This window comes from Quercus robur, chromosome 12 (assembly GCF_932294415.1).
Source record: "Quercus robur chromosome 12, dhQueRobu3.1, whole genome shotgun sequence".
Lineage (NCBI taxonomy): Eukaryota > Viridiplantae > Streptophyta > Magnoliopsida > Fagales > Fagaceae > Quercus > Quercus robur.
The window spans coordinates 5,891,201-5,911,305 of NC_065545.1; the positions used below are offsets into that span (position 1 = coordinate 5,891,201).

A 20,105-nucleotide genomic window follows, 5' to 3' on the forward strand; every position below is an offset into this window, starting at 1 on the left:
GGCGGTGGTGGTGGTGGAGTTGTGGTGGTGCTTGTGGGTGTGGTCATGGCTGTGAGTGATGGTAGAGGTGATTGTGGTTAGTGCTGTGAATGTTTTTTAAGTAGTGGATTATATTATTTTATTGTATGGGATATATTATTTTATTATGATATTTATATTATTTTATTGTGTTGAAAGCTAAAATAGATTCACTGTTGTAGTATGGGTATATGTAAAATAGATACAGTAACTTTTGGTGGAGCTAGAAAGCTAAATTTTTAGCTCCACTGCTGTGGATACTCTAAGGGCACATAATAATTTTAATTTTTGGAAATTTTTTTCTCTGGAATTGAAAAAGTATTGATAGCTTTTTCAATTTCCGAGAAAATGATTCTAAAAATGGATTGTTTAATACTTTTTCAATTTCTGAAAAAATGATTCTAAAAATGGATTGCTTAATGTGTGCCCTAAGGGCACACATTAACCGAACCCATACAAATAATTCAATTTTTTTTAGAAAATGTGAATACCTTTTATCATTATTATGAATTTCGTTCCGTTCCTGCCGGAACGGATGGAATTTCTAGTACCGGTATATAATCCGAAACCGGAATACCCTTTGTTCCACCTCGGGTCAAAATCCGGCTAGTTCCAGGGGATTTCAGTCATTTCGGTGTGTTTTGGGTTTGCTTCACACTTCACAGTTCACAGAGATTGAAAAAAAAAAGGAAAAAAAAAGAAGAAGAAGAAGAAGAAGAAGAAAGATAAGATTCACATCAGATCGAAGAAGAAGAAAAAAAAAATTCAAGTCATGGACAAAGCCACTATTTCTCCTTCAGCTTCATCCTTGTTGCTTTGAGCCACCATACTGCACTGTTGTTGACATTTCCTTTGCTAAAGAACACTTACTTGTTGGGCGTGTTAAGCTCCAGCCTTTGTTTGTGTGAGGAAGAGTAAAGACTTAAGGATGCATTAAAATAAAAAAAGACAAAAAGCAGAGAAGTTTGTGAAGTAGAACCGTAGAAGAAAGGAGGAGATCAGATGAAAGAGGAAATGACAAGTGGAAAAATACGTGTGGGTTAATGGAAATGGTAAGGAAACTTCTAGGAAATTTCCTACTTAAAAAACTATTCATAGATACTTAGTTATTTACAACAATGCCATAAGTAAAAAGTTAAAAAAATATTTACATAATTTTTTTAATCCACTTCACTTAATTTTTTTTAAGGTGAAAGTTTATACACTATATTTATTGTATTATTTGTAGAAAAATTATAAATAAATATTTTTTTAATCCCACTTTATTTAAGATTTTTTTAAAATAAAATAAAATTCATTACTTTATATAATAGTAATAATGTCTTGTTATATATACCCCCCACACACACATATATATATATATATATTTTAGGAACCTAAAACACCCTAAAACGGTACACCTGAATAGCTCAGTACCGAAATATTTTGTTCCACTGGACAAACCGAAACAGGGTCTGAAACGGAATTAATAACATTGCCTTTTATGAGATCCTTGAGACTGATTTTATATTCGACAGTTTTACTTTCCGATTTTCATCACCAAGATCATTCATCATAGTACAGCAAAAGAGGTAGACTTTCATTATCATGAGAACACCCAAAATTTAATATGAGTAGTAATTTCGCAAAACAAAACAGATCTGTACACTCATCAAGACTTTTGTCTAAACCAGTAAACCATCCACGATTAGCAAGTTGTATCGTGATTAATTGCTTCCTTCTGTCACAGAAATTTCCTATTTACACAGATTGTAATGAATTTCAACTTCACATTTATGAATACCACCTTAACTATCCATCCTATAGAGACAAAAAAAAATTTAAATAATAATAACACAAATGATAAATAACCAGAACACTCCTAACAAATTCAAATGCAATGTTGAGTTTCATTTCGACTCTTGTGGGTCTATTTGATTAGGTGTTTTGAAAGCTTAAAAACAACAATTTTAGAATCCAAAATTCTATTTTACAATTATAACATCTCTTAACTTTTTGAGATTCATTTTAAATTTAAAATATTATTTTTCTACCGCTTCTTCTAATGCACCGTTTGTCTCACTATTGCCAAGCAGGTGTGTTTAAAGTAACATAAAGGAACATGATATGATAAGCATGCATGCCGAAATGAAATTGAGAAGTTGGAAAAATATTTGGATTTTGATGCTGAGGATTGAAACAAAATAATAGGGTGGGTCCCAGAATTTTCAAGATTTTGGCAAAGCAAAAAAATGGTGCGTTGCAAAAGATGCAGTTCTCCTCCACTGGAAGTGGGTTCCACGGCATCACCGCACCCATATCTTTGACAAAAGCTAACACAAACGAAAGGGACAACCAATTAATGACAGGCAATTAATGCAATCGAATCCTCGCGTATGCTGTGGGTCCTACACAAACTTTTTTTTTTTTTTTTTTTTGAGAAAGTCCTACACAAACTAGAGCCTCCTTTCTTCATTGGATTACGGGTACATAAAAATGCTAATGATAATATTCGATCTTTCTATCCCTAATTTAGGATGTATTTAGATATTGTTTATTTTGTTAAAATTAAAAATTTATTGTTAAAAGTACTGTAAATAAAGGTAAAAGTTAATTGAAATAATACAATGAGATAATGAATAATATAAAAAATAGAGTAAAACTCATAAATAATACAAAAAATAAACTAAATAATAAAATAATTTAAAGTTTTCAGTCCTATCCAGACGCCATGTTTACTATCAACTCACAATCATTTAAAATCTCCATCAAACATTCTTAATATAAGGATTAACATAAAGCCATAAACTACGTTGGCGCCAATGGATGTAATAAGGTTTTCAGAATCTTGATTAAGGAATTCTAGCATAAACAACAGGCGCGAATTATGTGTAAAATTGTGTAAAAGCTAGCGATGTGACCGTAGAAAATTTGTGAAAAGAGTGATTAAAAAAAAAAAAAAAAAGAGAAATAGAGAAAATGTGAGAGTTTACTTCACTAATAATCAATCTCTTGATTTATTAAGTAATCTCATAATTGCTTGGAAGGTCTTTTAGTGAAATCCAAGATAATGGAAAATTAAGATTGACAACCACAAAGAGAAGATCAAAACCATAATTTGCCCCCAATTTTCCATTAACTTCGATTACGTTGTATAGAGCAAATAATACATTACGTCTTTAATGAAGAATATTTTTTTTTTTGATTAAAAGTTACACGCAAGTTCCATGGGTTTTAACCAACCGCATCACTCATCGTTTTTTGTTTTGAAATAGACATTTTTTTTGACACGTTTTTCTTTTATATTAACATGCAACTCAAACCCCTCCCCAACTACCCCTCCAAACACTTTCTTTTTTTGCCATCTTTGGATCTGTTGTGGTTGAGACTGCAGCATAACCCATGATAGAGGCAATGGAGAAAGGCCAATAAGGATTGAAGTTAGAGATATAACAAATTTATGTGCCACCCATAAAATAAAAACAATTTAAACATTCATATATTATATCGTTTATGTGGCACCAATCACATTCTTACCATATTAAATTGTAATTTTTATGTAATAAAATTTATAATAGTTTTAACATACCACGTTACAAACAAAAGGCATACCACGCTCCCAGTAGCATATGTTAATATTGTTAGCAAAATACAAAAGAAATTAGTAGCCTTTGGTTATTGTATAAGTTAGCACATGTAAACCAGCAAGGTCCAATGCAAAGAAGAGAGCTAAGATGTTGAAGAAAACACCATCGAATCCAAGATTCAGGCTCCTACACGTATTTATCAATATTGCGCATGGTTCTTTGAACAAATTGATATACTTTTTCCACCAAAAAATTGATATATTTCAAATTTTCATTCAAGGTTCAAATCCAGGGACGAAGTTCCCTCAACTTACAGTAACCAAAAAAAAATCAGTTTGTTTTTTGGGGCGTGGTGATCATCACAAAAACGTAAAAATGCAAGATGTTTCAAAAGATTAAAACTAATCAAATACACAGAATAGGAAGAGGCAACTTAATCAACTATTGAATAAAAGGAAACATGGAACCATCATTACACATATTTACATATAGATTCCCCAGGCCTATAAGAAAAACACCTGTATACAATCAATCTAATTTTGATATTATGAACATCAATTTCCTGCCATCTACTAATAGAAAATACATCATACAACTACTTTTTATGTATTTCAACGAAGGCCAAATTAGCACTCTTCTGAAGCCACAACCAAACATAAATCTCTTATTACCTCGGGGGTCATCGAATATTGTTAGCTATTAACGTAGGCAGTCAAATGATATGAGCTTTACACTTTCATTATCAGCTCGGAGGTACACGCTTTAGTTGTACAATATGTGTTCTCAAGCTACACTCTGTCACCTGGCCATAATTAAAATTTTCAAATCAGATATGTTGTTATTCAATGAAAAAAAAACACACTAGGAATCTAGGATGCCAACTATTACTGAATTACAAAATTAGAATTTTACGTTTTTACTTTTATTTCACTTCTAGGGAAGAGGAATGGGAATGGCTATTCGCACAACTATAATGGCTAGGGACATGCCATGTTCTGGGAATGGCTTATCTCACTACATGCTGTGAGAATGTTAGCCTTGTTAGGTAAACAGTTGCGGCCCTGTTCCCAGGCATTATGCGTGGGAACAGCTATCTTAGTTGCATTGACACTTCCGTCCCAATTACTTGATAATTGTTAAATAGAACAATTACCTGCATGGCTGCATTTGTTGACAGGAGATCTTTGCAGTGATCAAGCAAAGCACGCTCTTTCACACTTAACTTTGAGAGTTCAGCTACCAAAGAGTTCACATTCCCAACCTATAAATAACAAAAAATTCCATGCATAAGGGACAAATAAGCTAAAGATTGGAAAACAAGTGGCTACTTTAACAATGCAGGATGGACTAAAAACTTGCATATATGTTTGTGCTGGTGTGTGTGTGTGTGAAAGAAATCATACAAAAAGGACGGCCATGTGTGGTTGTGTAGAACGAATCATAAAAGGATAGCCAACCCAAAAAAAGGAGGCGGTAAAAAACTTCTTTGGATAGAGAATCCTTGGATTGTGAAATGAAATCATCTTCTAACAAATCAAACGAGAAGAAAGATGGAGCTTAACAGGATCTAGATATCTCCTTGATTAAAGTTTATTTGAGCTGGGATTAAGTGCAGTTATATCTAATTGGTGTTTGCTGCATGTCCTTTGCATATGAGGACTCTACAGTGTTAGGATATGCAAGATCATACTGTGCTAATGGAGGTCAACAATTCACAAAAAACATAAATGCAATTGCTAGACTATGAAATCTTTTGCCATCTATGGTAGAGAAGATGAATGATAGTGTAATTGCTTTTAAAAGCAAAAATGAAAAGTCGCAGGCTAAACAAAGTTCAATATCCCAAAATCATCTACCGTGGAAAACATTTGAAGAACATACAGGGATCAATACTAATAATTTTTCTGGGAAAAATGAAAAAAACCCCTTTGATCTTTGGATTAAAACCACACCTATTACTGTTTTGTTAATGGAAGTGATAGAATTTTAATTAAAAATTCGTTTTAAAACTCTTTATTTATTTTCTCTTTCTTATCCCTCTTCCCCAACCACCCCCCCCCCCCCCCCTCTCCCCCCCCCCAAAAAAATAAAAAGAAGCAAAAGTAAGAGAAGGGTTGGTGAACGGACCAATTGGCTGATGGTGTCACCTTTGAGTCTGAGACAGTGCAACAATAATGGGGACTATGGCAATCAGAGGACCACGGATTTGGATCAGGGATCAAAAACCCGACCCACCTCGTCACTTAGTTCACCTGCCTCGCCACCAGTTTTGCATTTTAGGATTTGGACATGTTTGTTAGCATTGGTACCATGCAACAGGGGTTTGTTGGTGATTGGGCCATAGTGCCACCGATGAAGGAAGAGAAAAAAGAAAAAGAAAAAATAAATAAAGAGTTTCAAAAGTAATTTTTATTAAATTTTAATTACAAATGTTTTATTATCGAAATTCTATCACAAGTAATGCATGTTGCAGCATTTTCCATTCATTACATTAGCAGGAGTGATTTGAGGATTTATCAAATTCAGGGGTTTATAATTTCAAATTAGAAGTACATGGGATTAGGTTGGTTTTGACCCAAATTCAGAGGTTGTTTTCAGCATTTTTTTTCTTAATTTTTGTAACAAGTCAAGGACCAATTCTAATAATGGTAGAGAAATAGTCAGTTAACCTCAGACATGACACAAATAACTTGTAAAGATTGAATGATGTAGGATACTTTTATGGGGAAAATGCCATTGACAAAGATCAATTGTTAAATTTGGTAACATGGTGTATTGGGCACAGTTTAAACCCAAAAAAATTTAAAACTGAAATACTTGCGCATGACAGAGCAAATAAAAAAAAAAATACAGCTGTGAATGCATGTATGCAAGCATGCTCGTGAATTTACAACCGACGTCACTAGATGCATACACTATGCAAAAATAGCATTTACAATGTATGCACACACACACAAAAATTGACACTGTTTTTTAACTTCATCATCTTAAATTTGTTCATGTTTTCAATGGTTGTAAAAGTGTGTGTGTGTGTATACTGAAATTTAGATTAATTTAAATAAATTAAATACACTAAGATAATTAAATCATAGTTATGCATGAGCAAAACATGTAACTGCATATGTGAGTTCGTTGCAAGCATAAAAGCAATATACTGCATGCAGATAGTGTGGCCGATAAAACATAAACTGACATACAACATCATATATGGATTAACAATTTGGCTGCTACCTCTCCAGGAGGTGTCCCTATTTGAAGTGTAAAATCAAAATGATATAACCAAGTTAAAATAATAAAAAGATAGATGGATTTTCTAGTGTAATTTCAGAACATTGTTTCTTCCCCACAGGGGCAAGGAGATAAAAAAGAGGGTGTGTATTGGGGGAGGCACAGGGCAGGGAAGGAATGGAAGGAAAAGACTGAAGGTATATGAAGAGGAAAGTGGAGGTTCCATTAACGAAAAAGCAGAAAAGTTGAAACACCCACAACAAAGTAAGAAGTAGGATTTTAATAGGAAGTCAACATCTCTATATGACCTCAAGGGTGATAGCATTCACTCACAGAAGAAAATGGCCTCAACCTCTGCTGATACAAGAATCCAAGATAACCAAAAGACAGGAATAAATCAATTATCTCTCAACAAATGAAGGAAATTCTATGGACAACATGATCTGTGCTCACATCCAAGGCCATGGACATCTGACTAATGCCACTACTTGGAAAGCAACAGATCATTTTATAACCTTCTATTTCAAATTACAAACGAAATATTCTATAAAGTTAGCTTATAGAGATTGTCATTATAGAATGATCTGCTACTCTTTTCACCAACCACAACCCTACAAACCACTTAATGCACAAGCTTATGCTCCATTTATAAGATACAAAACTACAACGTTCGAAAATTTCAGCATATTGAATCCCTTTTTAAAAAAAAGAAGTTAGATTAAACAAACAATAGAACAACTTGGGATTAAAAAAAAAGATACCTTTGATGATAATAAACATATTGAGGATGCCATAGCCTGCATAACATCAACAGCTGAACAAATGGCATCCTTCACATTTTGGATATCAGCCTGTAGCAACAAAAGAACCAAATTAAAATTTATTCTGCCACAAATGTGCCAATTTTTGGGAAGCGGAGATGTTAATGCTTACCTTTGCCCTACCAACAACAAGAAGGTGAAGAGTGCTAGCCCTCAAAGCTTCAGTAGCCCCTGACAAAGAGCTGGAGTAATCACAGTCCGTAAGATGCCACTTTTCCAAATATGTCATCTGCATTTGTTGAACATAATTAGAATAAAATTCAACATTTTAGACAGCAAGTGATAGCAACAAATCCTCTTATGCACAAGCATGCATGCATCTCAATATCTTTGTGACCTCAAGAAGATAGAAAAAAATCTAAAGAGTTAGCTAGTGTTATAATTTTTTAAGCAGACATAAATTACATAATGGAATTCAAGCCAATGACCCAGGACAAAATTACCTGTACCATAGGCCATAATGTTAGAAGTAGCTAGCTTGGTTCATCTGGCAATTATTCAAATTTTATTTTACAGTTCAGAACCTCACGGTCTATTTTCCAAGAAGATTTATGGAAAGGAGAAAAAGGTTGAAAAAGGGGGAGGGTTCTAAAATCCTAGCACAAAAAGAACATTTTAAGAACATACTCATATCTAAAAATTGAATTATTTACAAACAATAATGCAAAACATGGATAACCCCAAATAAGTTTCAGTAGTAAAATGACGATGACGATGACGATGCTCTTAAACATTGAAAGATTTTAAAGCAAATGTAACGGTCCATTATATAGATAAGAAAGCGTAGCCACAAATCTTACTTGCTACTTCAGGATGGAAATTAGCTTCAAATTTTGCTTCAACAGTTGTAACTCTGTTCTTTTGGCTCTAACAGACTCACGTAGTTTTGAGCTAGTTACCCATGCATTATAAAGGCTTCTCTGCAACAAATAAACATTTATGCAACGAAATAACTTAATATGTTGAACTGAAGAGCTAAAAGCATAATATCTGAAACACCAAAAAAGTGGCAAGTGAAACAAAATAAATAAAATAAATATGCACTCTCACTGTCTCACATGAACAAAGTATTGACAACCTCAGCACGCAGTTATGTCCTCATCAAGATACAACCATTCATGTTTAGAAATCTTAAATAGCTTGGACTTTTGGGCATCATCTAATTAAGAGGAACAGAACATAGGAGACAATATCAAGATAGTGGTAGTGAGATTAACAGTTACATGGTGAAATATGCATCCATCTGGAGCAAACAATTTAATAACAGGCATTTTGGAGAACTAATTTGTACCCACAAGAGTTGTTAGTGATCACAATGAAATATCCTGAAATAAAGCTCTCCATTTAGATGTTAGCTGGGGACAAAATTATTTTGTCTTCATCTAAGACCAAGATGAAACTCACCAGCTCTGAGGAAGTACCAATTTTAAGGAACTACTATTGATGAGTCAGACGTTTGGTTTCATCAACAATGGCTACTTACTAAATGACTCAAATACCACGAAGTGCTTCTGAGTTCTGTTGATTCAGTTAAAATTAATTGTTTGAACTCAAATGTTCATGTAATTCCATTAGGACTCCCATTGCAGAAAATGAGATTACATACCTCTCTGAGGTGCACTGCTTACAAACCCCCATTCGTTCTTAACTAAATGTTCAACCCAAATACTAACTATAAAACATAGCAGCATCCCTCCCCCTGCGGGGACTACTAAAGATGAGTGCATTAACAACAAACAACAACAAAGCCTTATTCCCAAAATTTTGGGGTCAGCTATGGATGCTCAACAAATTAGTTAGGGTTGGCCACAAGTATTCTTTTTCTTTGTTCCATTTTATCTAAAGTCATTCTCTCTATTGCTTTCTTAATTGTTAGTCTTTTCTACTTTTTTTTTGTTCTCTCAACTTGGATCAACTTACTCTTTCTTACTGGTGCATTAATTGCTCTCCTCTAAACATTACCGAACTATCTCAAGCAACTCCCCCTCATCTTTTCATCAATAGGGGCTAATCCTATCTTTTAAATAGATTTCCTCAACATACTTTTTCTTATCTACATTCACTTTATGAATATGTTGCTTCTTAATAGCCCAACATTCAAATATCATAGAGCATAGTTGGTCATTTAGCAATCTTATAAAATTTTCCCTTTAACTTAATAGATATTCTACGAGCAAACAAAATTCCTAATGCACCTCCCCACTTCATCCACCATCCTCTTATCCTATAATTCACATCCTCTTCAATCTATCCATCTTTATAAATTAGTGATTCAAGATATCATAAACTCTTACTCTTTACTATCTCTTGACCATCAAGTCTTACCACCCCTTCGACTCTATTTCTACTCACTCAAAAGCCTACAAATTCTCTTTTAGTCTTTCTTAATTGAAAGCCTAAAAAGAAAGTCTTTCTAAGGGCTGCACACACAACAACAACAACAATGAAAGTAAAAATAAAAAAACCTAGTGGACCGAATGATCTGACCAACCCAGATTGGTTTGGCCAATTTTTACTCCAATCAGTTTTGTTGAAAAGAAAACTGATCTCTTCAGTGCGGTTACGGATGTGGTTTAAGTAAAAGCTAAACTTAACCACCCCAAAACCAACCGAGTCACTACTGTATTTTATATTTTATTTTAAATATTATACACACACACACACACAAAGAGGGTACACCTTCAGAAGCACCAAATCCTATCAAAGAAGTAAAAGCTGAAACAATTAAACAAATCCACCCAAACCCTAACATTTTCATCTCTCTCTCTCTCTCTCTCTCCAAACGTTAGCCACTCCTCTCAACCTTCACACCCCAAAGACACAGTCAGCCTCCTCAACCAGTGGTCACCCCTTCACTGTCCTATCACCAACAACCCCACACCGACAAACAACCCCTCTCCCTCTCTTTGTGTTTTTTTGTGATTTGGCCAAAATCATAACCCTGACTGAACCAATCCAAACCATTAGATGCAGGCTCCATCTTGATCAACCAGTCTTGGTGGATGGTTTCTAAAACAAGCATTGCGGTCGGCCTAAAATACACCCCCCCCCCCCAAAAAAATGACCAAACCGAACACCCTAAATCTTCTCTATCATAAACTTCCAAGAATTTGGAATAAAACTACTCAATGATCATTAAGATTTTATTTATTTAAAAAAATTGATTGTACCGAATGCACAAAGCTCCCATTTTACGGGGTCTAGTAGAGGTCATAGCAAGCAGGCAACATTACTACCATATCTTTTTTTTCTTTCTTTTAGAGACTGATTCCTGAACTCAAATGTGACATGTCACTTTTGGTGGACAAAACTTGTCATCACACTAAGATAAATATGAAGAAATCATGGAATTTCCTAACTGCATAATTCTGAAACCCATTCTCCGCAACCATAAAGAGTAGCAAAATCAGATTTTTCATGACTAAACATTTTTCATGACAAAGTCAAGTTAAATGCCTCTATTCCCCTAAAACAGATAATAATCAATGCACAATTACAAAAACTAACTGTGTGTACAAGCTGCTTACCACCTATGAAGCACGGGTGCGTTTCAAGACTCGGGTGCAGGTGCGGGTGCGGGTGCGGGACTTGGCAATTTTTGAAAAAGGTGGGTGCTGGTGCGGGTGCGGCAAGACTCGGCGATTAAAAAATTATTAAAAATATTTTTATTTATATATTTTATATATTGTTAAGCATTTTTTTTATATAATAGTAATAGAAAACTCATAATATAATAATAATAATAATAATGTACTGTACTGTACTGTACCAAAAAAAAAAAAAAAGCCTCTATGACCAAAGTGGCTCACATACCAAAGGCAAGTGGTTCAGTGAGCCACTGTACCCAAAAAAAAAGAAGGAGATGTGGCTCACGTGAGAGGCACAAAAAACAAAATAAAGCCTCTAACCAAACGCATTTTAATGATCCTTTTCAAAAAAAAGCAAAACAAAACAAAACTTATTAAAAAAAAAAGAAATAGGACAGAAGTTACAGAATGGTAATGGCGCAACGCTAGAAGAAGAAGACAAAGAAGCAAAAAAGAAGAAGAAGAAGACAAAGAAGCAAAAAAGAAGAAGAAGAAGAAGAAGAAAGGGTTTAAGCCGGTGAAGACGGCGATAGTGGCGTATCAAATCCACCGGTTTCGGCTTAAATCGGCCATTTCGGCGGTTTCGCCTGATACAGCTCGAGTCGGCACGAATCGGCCCGAGTCTGAGCCACGTCGGCGTGAGTCGGGGGAAAAAAAAAACACGTGGCAGATGCGGCCCGACGCGGCACCGACGCGCGGTCAGCGACGTCCCTCACGCGTCGCCGCGTCGGACGTGGATGCGGCTCCTCTGGCGCCGCGTCCGTGCATCCTAGCTTACCACCCAAAAAATAAAGAAATAAAAAATTATCATAATCATTCTTAAAAGCAAAGTGTTAACAGAAGCACAGAGACTTCTTTTTCACCTCGCTACTCCTTGTTAACTCATCTCATTCTAATCTATAAGTAATCCATATCCTACCTGTTCTATATTTAAGCCACTCCGGCTACAATAATTTCCCTCTCGAATCACTTTGGTGAAAATATCATACACATGTTATTTATCTTCCATCAAAGGAAAACTAGGCATCAATCCTATTCAAAATTTCCATCTCTTCTTCACTTGTTGCTCATTCACTCATTTACTTCCAAACTGCTAATTTGATCAACCATACAATAAACCATAGATGGTTGTTTACAAAAGTATTAAGATTGTTATTTTTAAGCCAAATAGCCTACATCTTTGCCTCCAGCAAGTTCCACAAACTGCATCAAACCATTGACCTCCACCTTTGAACTATCCCTTACAGCAACTTCCCCTTAAAAACCATCCTCTCCCTCCTAGAAATTCAACCTTTTTGACCTTTTACCTCTCTTTCCTCTACCAAACTCTTCACCCTATCATACTCACTGTTGGTTCTGTGCAAAGTATTGCGTGGGAACACATTCTTTTTCTTCTCAACCCACTTTATTCATCCACTTCCATTCACATCTTTTTATCCAACAGAGAACAGACCAGAATCAAGTAACTTACACTTGACTTGAACTCTATAAGGAATATAATAAATACACATCCATTTAAGAAGATAAGTTCATCCAGCTTCATACTTCATCCTTTCTCCCTCAATAAAATGACACTGCATTACTTTCTATACTTTCCATGAATTCAATGCAACAGTATACTTTTCAAGTAAGGAAATACCATAAACAAATAAATTAATAAGACATTTACCTCCGCATTCAACTTCTGCACATAAAGGGCAGCATCAGCCCGAACATTCACGAAACGCCATTGCAAGAACCGACTATGCAAGAGCCTCAACTATCCTGTTGTCCCCAATCTTCCCTCTCCGAATATCAACAGCAAAACTTAAAATAGACGGCGTATTACTCAAATTACTACTCGGTGTAGCTGCCACCACCACATTCCTCATTCCCTTCAAAGGGGACAACGTCCCAAGCTTACTAGGCGAAGCAGGCCGCACCGGTCCTCGGATTGGAGATAAGTTTCCCCTGCTATTCACAACTCCTCGAGGAGACGATAATGGATTATCAATTGATAACTTCTTTGGCACAATTAGCTTAGTAGTAACAGCTTTGGCTCCTACATTCTTCGCCAACGGCGAGCACGGCTCCAAACGGTTATTAGTCTCTGAACAAAATTTTCTAATTGGTATTATGTGTTGCAATTTAACTAATTCTTTCTCGCGTTTCCAATGGAAACAAATAGGGTTCCATGTCCCAACTAACAAATTATAAGTAACAAAAAAAAAAAAATTTGGTGAATCATTTATTACAAAAATTATTTATTTGAAAGATTACCTTATAAGTGATCTTGAAATATTATTTTGTTGCACCATTTAAAAAGTGTTCTAACACTAGAAAAAAAAAAATTATTTTTGACATTAAAAATAAATGTGTCTAACATGGTAACCTACCAACAAGCAAAGGACTCACCCCTATGTGAAAGGGTAATTAAATGCTAGATACACCATATATCATCTCATTCTTTTTACTGTAAATGAATCGAAACAAGTCGAGTATTAACAATTCTGAATTAATTCATTTCATTAATTTCGAACATGAATTGAGTTCGAGGTCATTACTTTTGGTTCATTTTCAAACATGAATTTATGGCATGGGTATGCTACTCAATTTACTTAAGGAAACCTAGAATCATGATCTCAACCGTATCCATGTGCCCAAGAAACCATTAAATCAAGGCCATACATTTGCACAATGGATATTTCAGTATGGATAGTTCTAGATGTTCGTGGAAAAATGTTCTTAAGGCATAATCAGAAGTTGAAGTCATGCCAAGATTAAGACAAAAGAAAGGGCTCACTGTCGCACTATGCTGCTAGCAAAGGCTTGCCAAGCTTGTACTTTCTACTTGGCTTTATAAATGGGGAAGGGTTGGCCTCTATACAGAACACACAATCTCAGAACTAGAGAGCATAACACTCTCTTCATTACACTATTCATTATTTTCTAAGTAATAGTGTTTCACCTCACTTGCTCATGCAAAGGGGTCACGTAAAATTAGTGTTCTTTGTTTTGTTCTCTTTATTTATATGGCACCAAATTAATGTTTGGGTAGTTCATTAACCTAAAACCAGTGACTATCAAACCCCACCTAAAACCAAACTACCACGTACAATTACTAATGAATTACAATTATTAATTTGATATCTTATGAATTTTTTTACGTACTTACATAATTAATTTCCAGTCTATATAAAGTCTATATATATGATAGTTTTTAGACCCCTTAAACAATTGATTAAACCTAAGTAATTAGCCAAGTTGTTACTTAGTCCAATTAAACAAGTCTAGGTTATCACAATATAAAAGATCAAATCATGCAAAGCAGCGGAAAATAAATAACATAAGATATGATCACCCAGGAAACCAAACCGGTAAAAACCTGGGGAGGATTTGACCTAGCTATCCTCAAGGTAAACTTGAATCCACTATCTTGAAAGAATCGAGGTTCATACAATAAGACTTACAAGCCCCCACGCTTGACTTCTTATTGCTACCAACCAGTAGAACTTACTGACACGACCACGTGCATGCTCCGAATCCACGGACTCCTTCTTTCTTGAATTCACCACCAGATACAAGCACACCCGCTTGTGTTTTCTTTAAGCTTTAATGACAGCAACTGAATTGATCATCAAAGCGTAAATAAATCTTCTCCTTGAAAACCCTAAGTTTGTGTAAAGGAAAGCTCCTCTAGATCTCACAAGAGATTTACACAAACCGCAAATATGAGCAACCTTTAGAGAGCCTCTGGGTACAAAACCCTAAATACAAAAAGAGGCACAAGAGGCACTCTAATCTCTCCAAAAACAACTTCAAAAAACGTTCTAGGGTTTCCCTTATATATAGGAGAGTTTTACTTGAACCCTAATACGTTTAAGTAGAGTTTAGGCTGAACTGGAACTCTGCAAAAAAATAAATCTGCACGTGGTTCGATCGATCGAGTCTAATTTTCGATCGATCGAGCCTTGCAGATTTAGTTCAATAAATTCTGCAATCACTCGATTCCAATTTCACAAATAAACATACTTTGAGCAAACCTAAACCTAGACTCTATGTTTTGATCATGGTTTGCCAACATAATACAAATTGAAGTTCTAATACATTAGTTCCTAATTTCTTAGAACCTAACAATATATAAGTAAATTTTTAAATATAAGTGTACATATAAATATTAAATATAATAGATACTCTAATTGAGTCTCTTAATCACATTCTCAAAAAAAAAAAAGTCTCTTAACCATGAGTCTTTTCACAAACATAATATAATATTTGAATTTGATTCATTTATTAAATAAATAAATATATATATATATATATATATATCAATATTATCTCAAATTATTCATATAAGGTTGCATTCAATAAAATAAGTACTACATGATCATGTAGTACTTATTTGGACCCATGTAGTAATCACATTGATATAGTACTTGTTTGGAAGAGCATATTCTTATAGATTTATATATAAAAGCTAATACATTGCTTCATCTAAATATAATAACAACCACAATAATAATTGTACATAAATTTAATAATTCAAAAATCAAGAAGCTGATAAAAATGAGAACAAACGAGCCATGAATCAGAAAGAAAAAACTCAAAGAGACAAAATCATCAATTATAGAACTACATCATAGGTTACATCTATCTCTCTGTCATGCACTAGTGAGGACCATGCAACACACACGTCGTAAATAGATTATTACAATCCATGCAACACACACTCTATTTAAACAGATTGAGAGTTTTCTTCTCATCATTGTTGGAGCTACTCCCACTACTTGGGTTGGTGGTGATTGGACCTAATGAGAGAGTGAGAGCAGGTGACTGATGCGGAATAGGAGTCACCATACCTCCAGCAAGCACCGTATCAACTGCCTGCTTGCACACATCAAACATGTCACGTCCTCGCATTCCCACCACGCCGTATACGGGGTTAAGCAGACGCCCACATGCTTCAAGCAAGAGGGACCAAACCCAGCTGCAAATAGAACAACAAATACGTAAAAATAGAATTGTAGAGAATAATAAGAAAAGTCATGAATTAGGATATGAATTATGGATACAATTTTTCTTTTTTGGGCCTAACTTTTTTTTTTTTTTTTTTTTTGGATAAAGGCCTAACTTATAGATGGCAAAGCAAAACACACTAACTACTACGCTAGTTAACAATCTAAACAAAAACATCAATAAGGCATCACAACCAATACCTTTATGTTTTAAATCAAGCTCATCATATATATAAAATATATATATTTTTTCAAAATATCAGGAGGGGCCATATATACCCGTTCTTTGGGCTTCCGGGATTGTGGAAACGAGGGCAACGAAGTTGCTAGAGCCAAAGTAGTTGTTGAGGAACACGATGGCGTTGGCTTGTGCTTGTGGAGACTCAATCCATTGTAGGCATGGCCTCAGCATGCACGTGTCACTGCAACTTTTTCCAAGAGCTGTGCAACCGTTGTAACTAATTCTGACACTTTGATTTTGCAGAAGAGAGAGAGATTCTGAGTGTGTGCAGAAGAGAGAGAAGAAGAAATAGTGAAGAAGAGTGAGAGAGAGAGTCTAAGTGTAAAAGTGAAGTAAAAGAGGTAGTAATATATAGAAGAAAGAATCTACTTAGTTTGGACCTATTGATCGTTTTGATCCAAATAGAAGCTTATATGATGACGATGTGGGTGGGATTGAGATGCCCTCTCTCTCTCTCCCAAGAAGTAGTGAATAAATAGAAGAAAGGGTGTGTGTAGAAATATGTATATAGTAGTTTTAGACAAAATATCGCATCTACAAGTTAAAATGGTTGCAATAGTAACTTAAAAGTGTTAAATTATTGCATCAACAATAATAAGTTGCAATAATTTATAATTTTCAGCTGTAATAGAAGCTTTAATATATAAGGAAAAATTGTTACAATAACTTAAAATGAAAGAATCATTGCAATAAATTGATACCAATTGTTTTTGCAATCTATTGCAACGAAAATTTCGACTTAATAGCTATTGCATCAAAGTTACCATTGTAATAATTTGATATTAATTCTTTGACAATCTATTGCAATCACAGACACGTAACTGCAATGAATATATCGTTACAATAACTGTGTATCAATTATTTCATAGTCAATTGCAGTGACAAAATGAATTAACTATCTATTACAATGAAGATATCATTGCAGTAATTTAATCCGACTTATTTTGTTCAATTATTTGCAATCTATTACAACAAGTTTCGTAAAGTAATATCCTATACTTATAAGATATTCGAAATAGTAAATTATAAATAGTAAATTATTTATTGTAACTATATATATTTATTTATTTATTTATCATTGCATCAAAGTTATTATTAAAATATTTGGAGTTTATTGCAATAAAAGTTTTTGTTGCATAAACCTATTATCTCAAATTTTATTGCAACATCTTGTTTTAACTATTGCAATGATTGCAATGTTATTGCAATGATTTTTTTCGTTGCCTAAAACAGATCACTTGGGATTGTTTCAGACTCTCTCTCTCTCTCTCTTTCTCTCTTCTTCACACACTGTGAAACCGTTCCCTAAAATCTCAGACTCTCTCTCTCTCTTTCTCTCTTCTATACAAACTGTGAAACCGTTGCCTAAAATCTCAAACTCTCTCTCTCTCTTTCTCTCTTCTTTACAAACTGTGAAACCATTGCCTAAAACAGATCAATTGGGAATTGTCTGAGACTCATTCTTTCAACGAAGAAAATCTCAGACTCTCTCTCTCTCTTCCTTCTTCTCTCTTCTGCTCTCTTCTGCACACACTCACTTTCACTCTCAGACTCTCTCTCTGTATTTCTACTTCTCTCTTCTGCACGCAATAAGAATGAGCCGCTACGATTGCCAAGCTTTTGGAAGAAGTTGCAGTAACACATGCATGCTGAGGCCATGCCTACAATGGATCGAGTCTCCAATGGCACAAGCCAATGCCGTCGTGTTCCTCAACAACTACTTCGGCCCCAACTTCATTGCCCTCGTCTCCGCAATCCCGGAAGCCGAAAGAACAGGTATATATGGCCCCTTCTGATATTTTGAAAATATATATATATTACATATATAATGAGCTTGATTTAAAACATAAAGGTATTAGTTGTGATGTCTTATTGATGTTTTTGTTTAGATTGTTAACTGCAATGAATATATCGTTACAATAACTGTGTATCAATTATTTCATAGTCAATTGCAGTGACAAAATGAATTAACTATCTATTACAATGAAGATATCATTGCAGTAATTTAATCCAACTTATTTTGTTCAATTATTTGCAATCTATTACAACAAGTTTCGTGAAGTAATATCCCATACTTATAAGATATTCGAAATAGTAAATTATAAATAGTAAATTATTTATTGTAACTATATATATATATATATATTTATTTTTTTATCATTGCATCAAAGTTATTATTAAAATATTTGGAGTTTATTGCAATAAAAGTTTTTGTTGCATAAACCTATTATCTCAAATTTTATTGCAACATCTTGTATTGACTATTGGAATGATTGCAATGTTATTGCAATGATTTTTTTCGTTGCCTAAAACAGATCACTTGGGAATTGCCTCAGACTCTCTCTCTCTCTCTCTCTTTCTCTCTTCTTCACACATTGTGAAACCGTTGCCTAAAATCTAAGACTCTCTCTCTCTCTTTCTCTCTTCTATACAAACTGTGAAACCGTTGCCTAAAACAGATCACTTGGGAATTGTCTGAGACTCATTCTTTCAACGAAGAAAATCTCAGACTCTCTCTCTCTCTCTTCCTTCTTCTCTCTTCTGCTCTCTTCTGCACACACTCACTTTCACTCTCAGACTCTCTCTCTCTATTTCTTCTTCTCTCTTCTGCACGCACTCAGAATGAGCTGCTACGATTGCCAAGCTCTTGGAAGAAGTTGCAGTAACACATGCATGCTGAGGCCATGCCTACAATGGATCGAGTCTCCACAAGCACAAGCCAATGCCGTCGTGTTCCTCAACAACTACTTCGGCCCCAACTTCATTGCCCTCGACTCCGCAATCCCAGAAGCCGAAAGAACAGGTATATATGGCCACTTCTGATATTTTGAAAAAATATATATATTACATATATAATGAGCTTGATTTAAAACATAAAGGTATTAGTTGTGATGTCTTATTGATGTTTTTGTTTAGATTGTTAACTGCAATGAATATATCGTTACAATAACTGTGTATAAATTATTTCATAGTCAATTGCAGTGACAAAATGAATTAACTATCTATTACAATGAAGATATCATTGCAGTAATTTAATCCGACTTATTTTGTTCAATTATTTACAATCTATTACAACAAGTTTTGTGAAGTAATATCCCATACATATAAGATATTCGAAATAGTAAATTATAAATAGTAAATTATTTATTGTAACAATATATATATATATATATATATTTATTTATTTATCATTGTATCAAAGTTATTATTAAAATATTTGGAGTTTATTGCAATAAAAGTTTTTGTTGCATAAACCTATTATCTCAAATTTTACTGCAACATCTTGTATTAACTATTGCAATGATTGCAATGTTATTGCATTGATTTTTTTCGTTGCCTAAAACAGATCACTTGGGAATTGTCTCAGACTCTCTCTCTCTCTCTTTCTCTCTTCTTCAAACTCTGTGAAACCGTTGCCTAAAATCTCTGACTCTCTCTCTCTCTTTCTCTCTTCTATACAAACTCTGAAACCGTTGCCTAAAATCTCAGACTCTCTCTCTCTTTCTCTCTTCTTTACAAACTGTGAAACCATTGCCTAAAACAGATCACTTGGGAATTGTGTGAGACACATTCTTTCAACGAAGAAAATCTCAGACTCTCTCTCTCCCTTCCTTCTTCTCTCTTCTGCTCTCTTCTGCACACACTCAATT

General features: G+C 34.5%; 1 protein-coding gene across 3 annotated transcripts in view; it reads right to left on the reverse strand.

Annotated features, from left to right (window-relative positions):
- Window positions 1-4,003: 4,003 nt before the first annotated feature.
- LOC126710338 (QWRF motif-containing protein 2-like) overlaps window positions 4,004-20,105 on the reverse strand; it is a 43,967-nt gene continuing 27,865 nt past the window's right edge. Inside the window, exons 4-6 of one of the 3 annotated variants that reach the window (XM_050410756.1) lie at window positions 7,574-7,663; window positions 4,738-4,845; window positions 4,004-4,386 (exon numbers count right to left, since the gene is read on the reverse strand). In XM_050410756.1, the coding sequence (XP_050266713.1) occupies window positions 4,327-4,386; window positions 4,738-4,845; window positions 7,574-7,663 (258 nt within the window). In that variant the 3' untranslated portion in view covers window positions 4,004-4,326. Of the gene's footprint in view, window positions 4,387-4,737; window positions 4,846-7,573; window positions 7,664-8,433; window positions 8,554-20,105 lie in introns of those variants that run through there. The other 2 variants (XM_050410755.1, XM_050410757.1) reach the window with 2 other exon arrangements.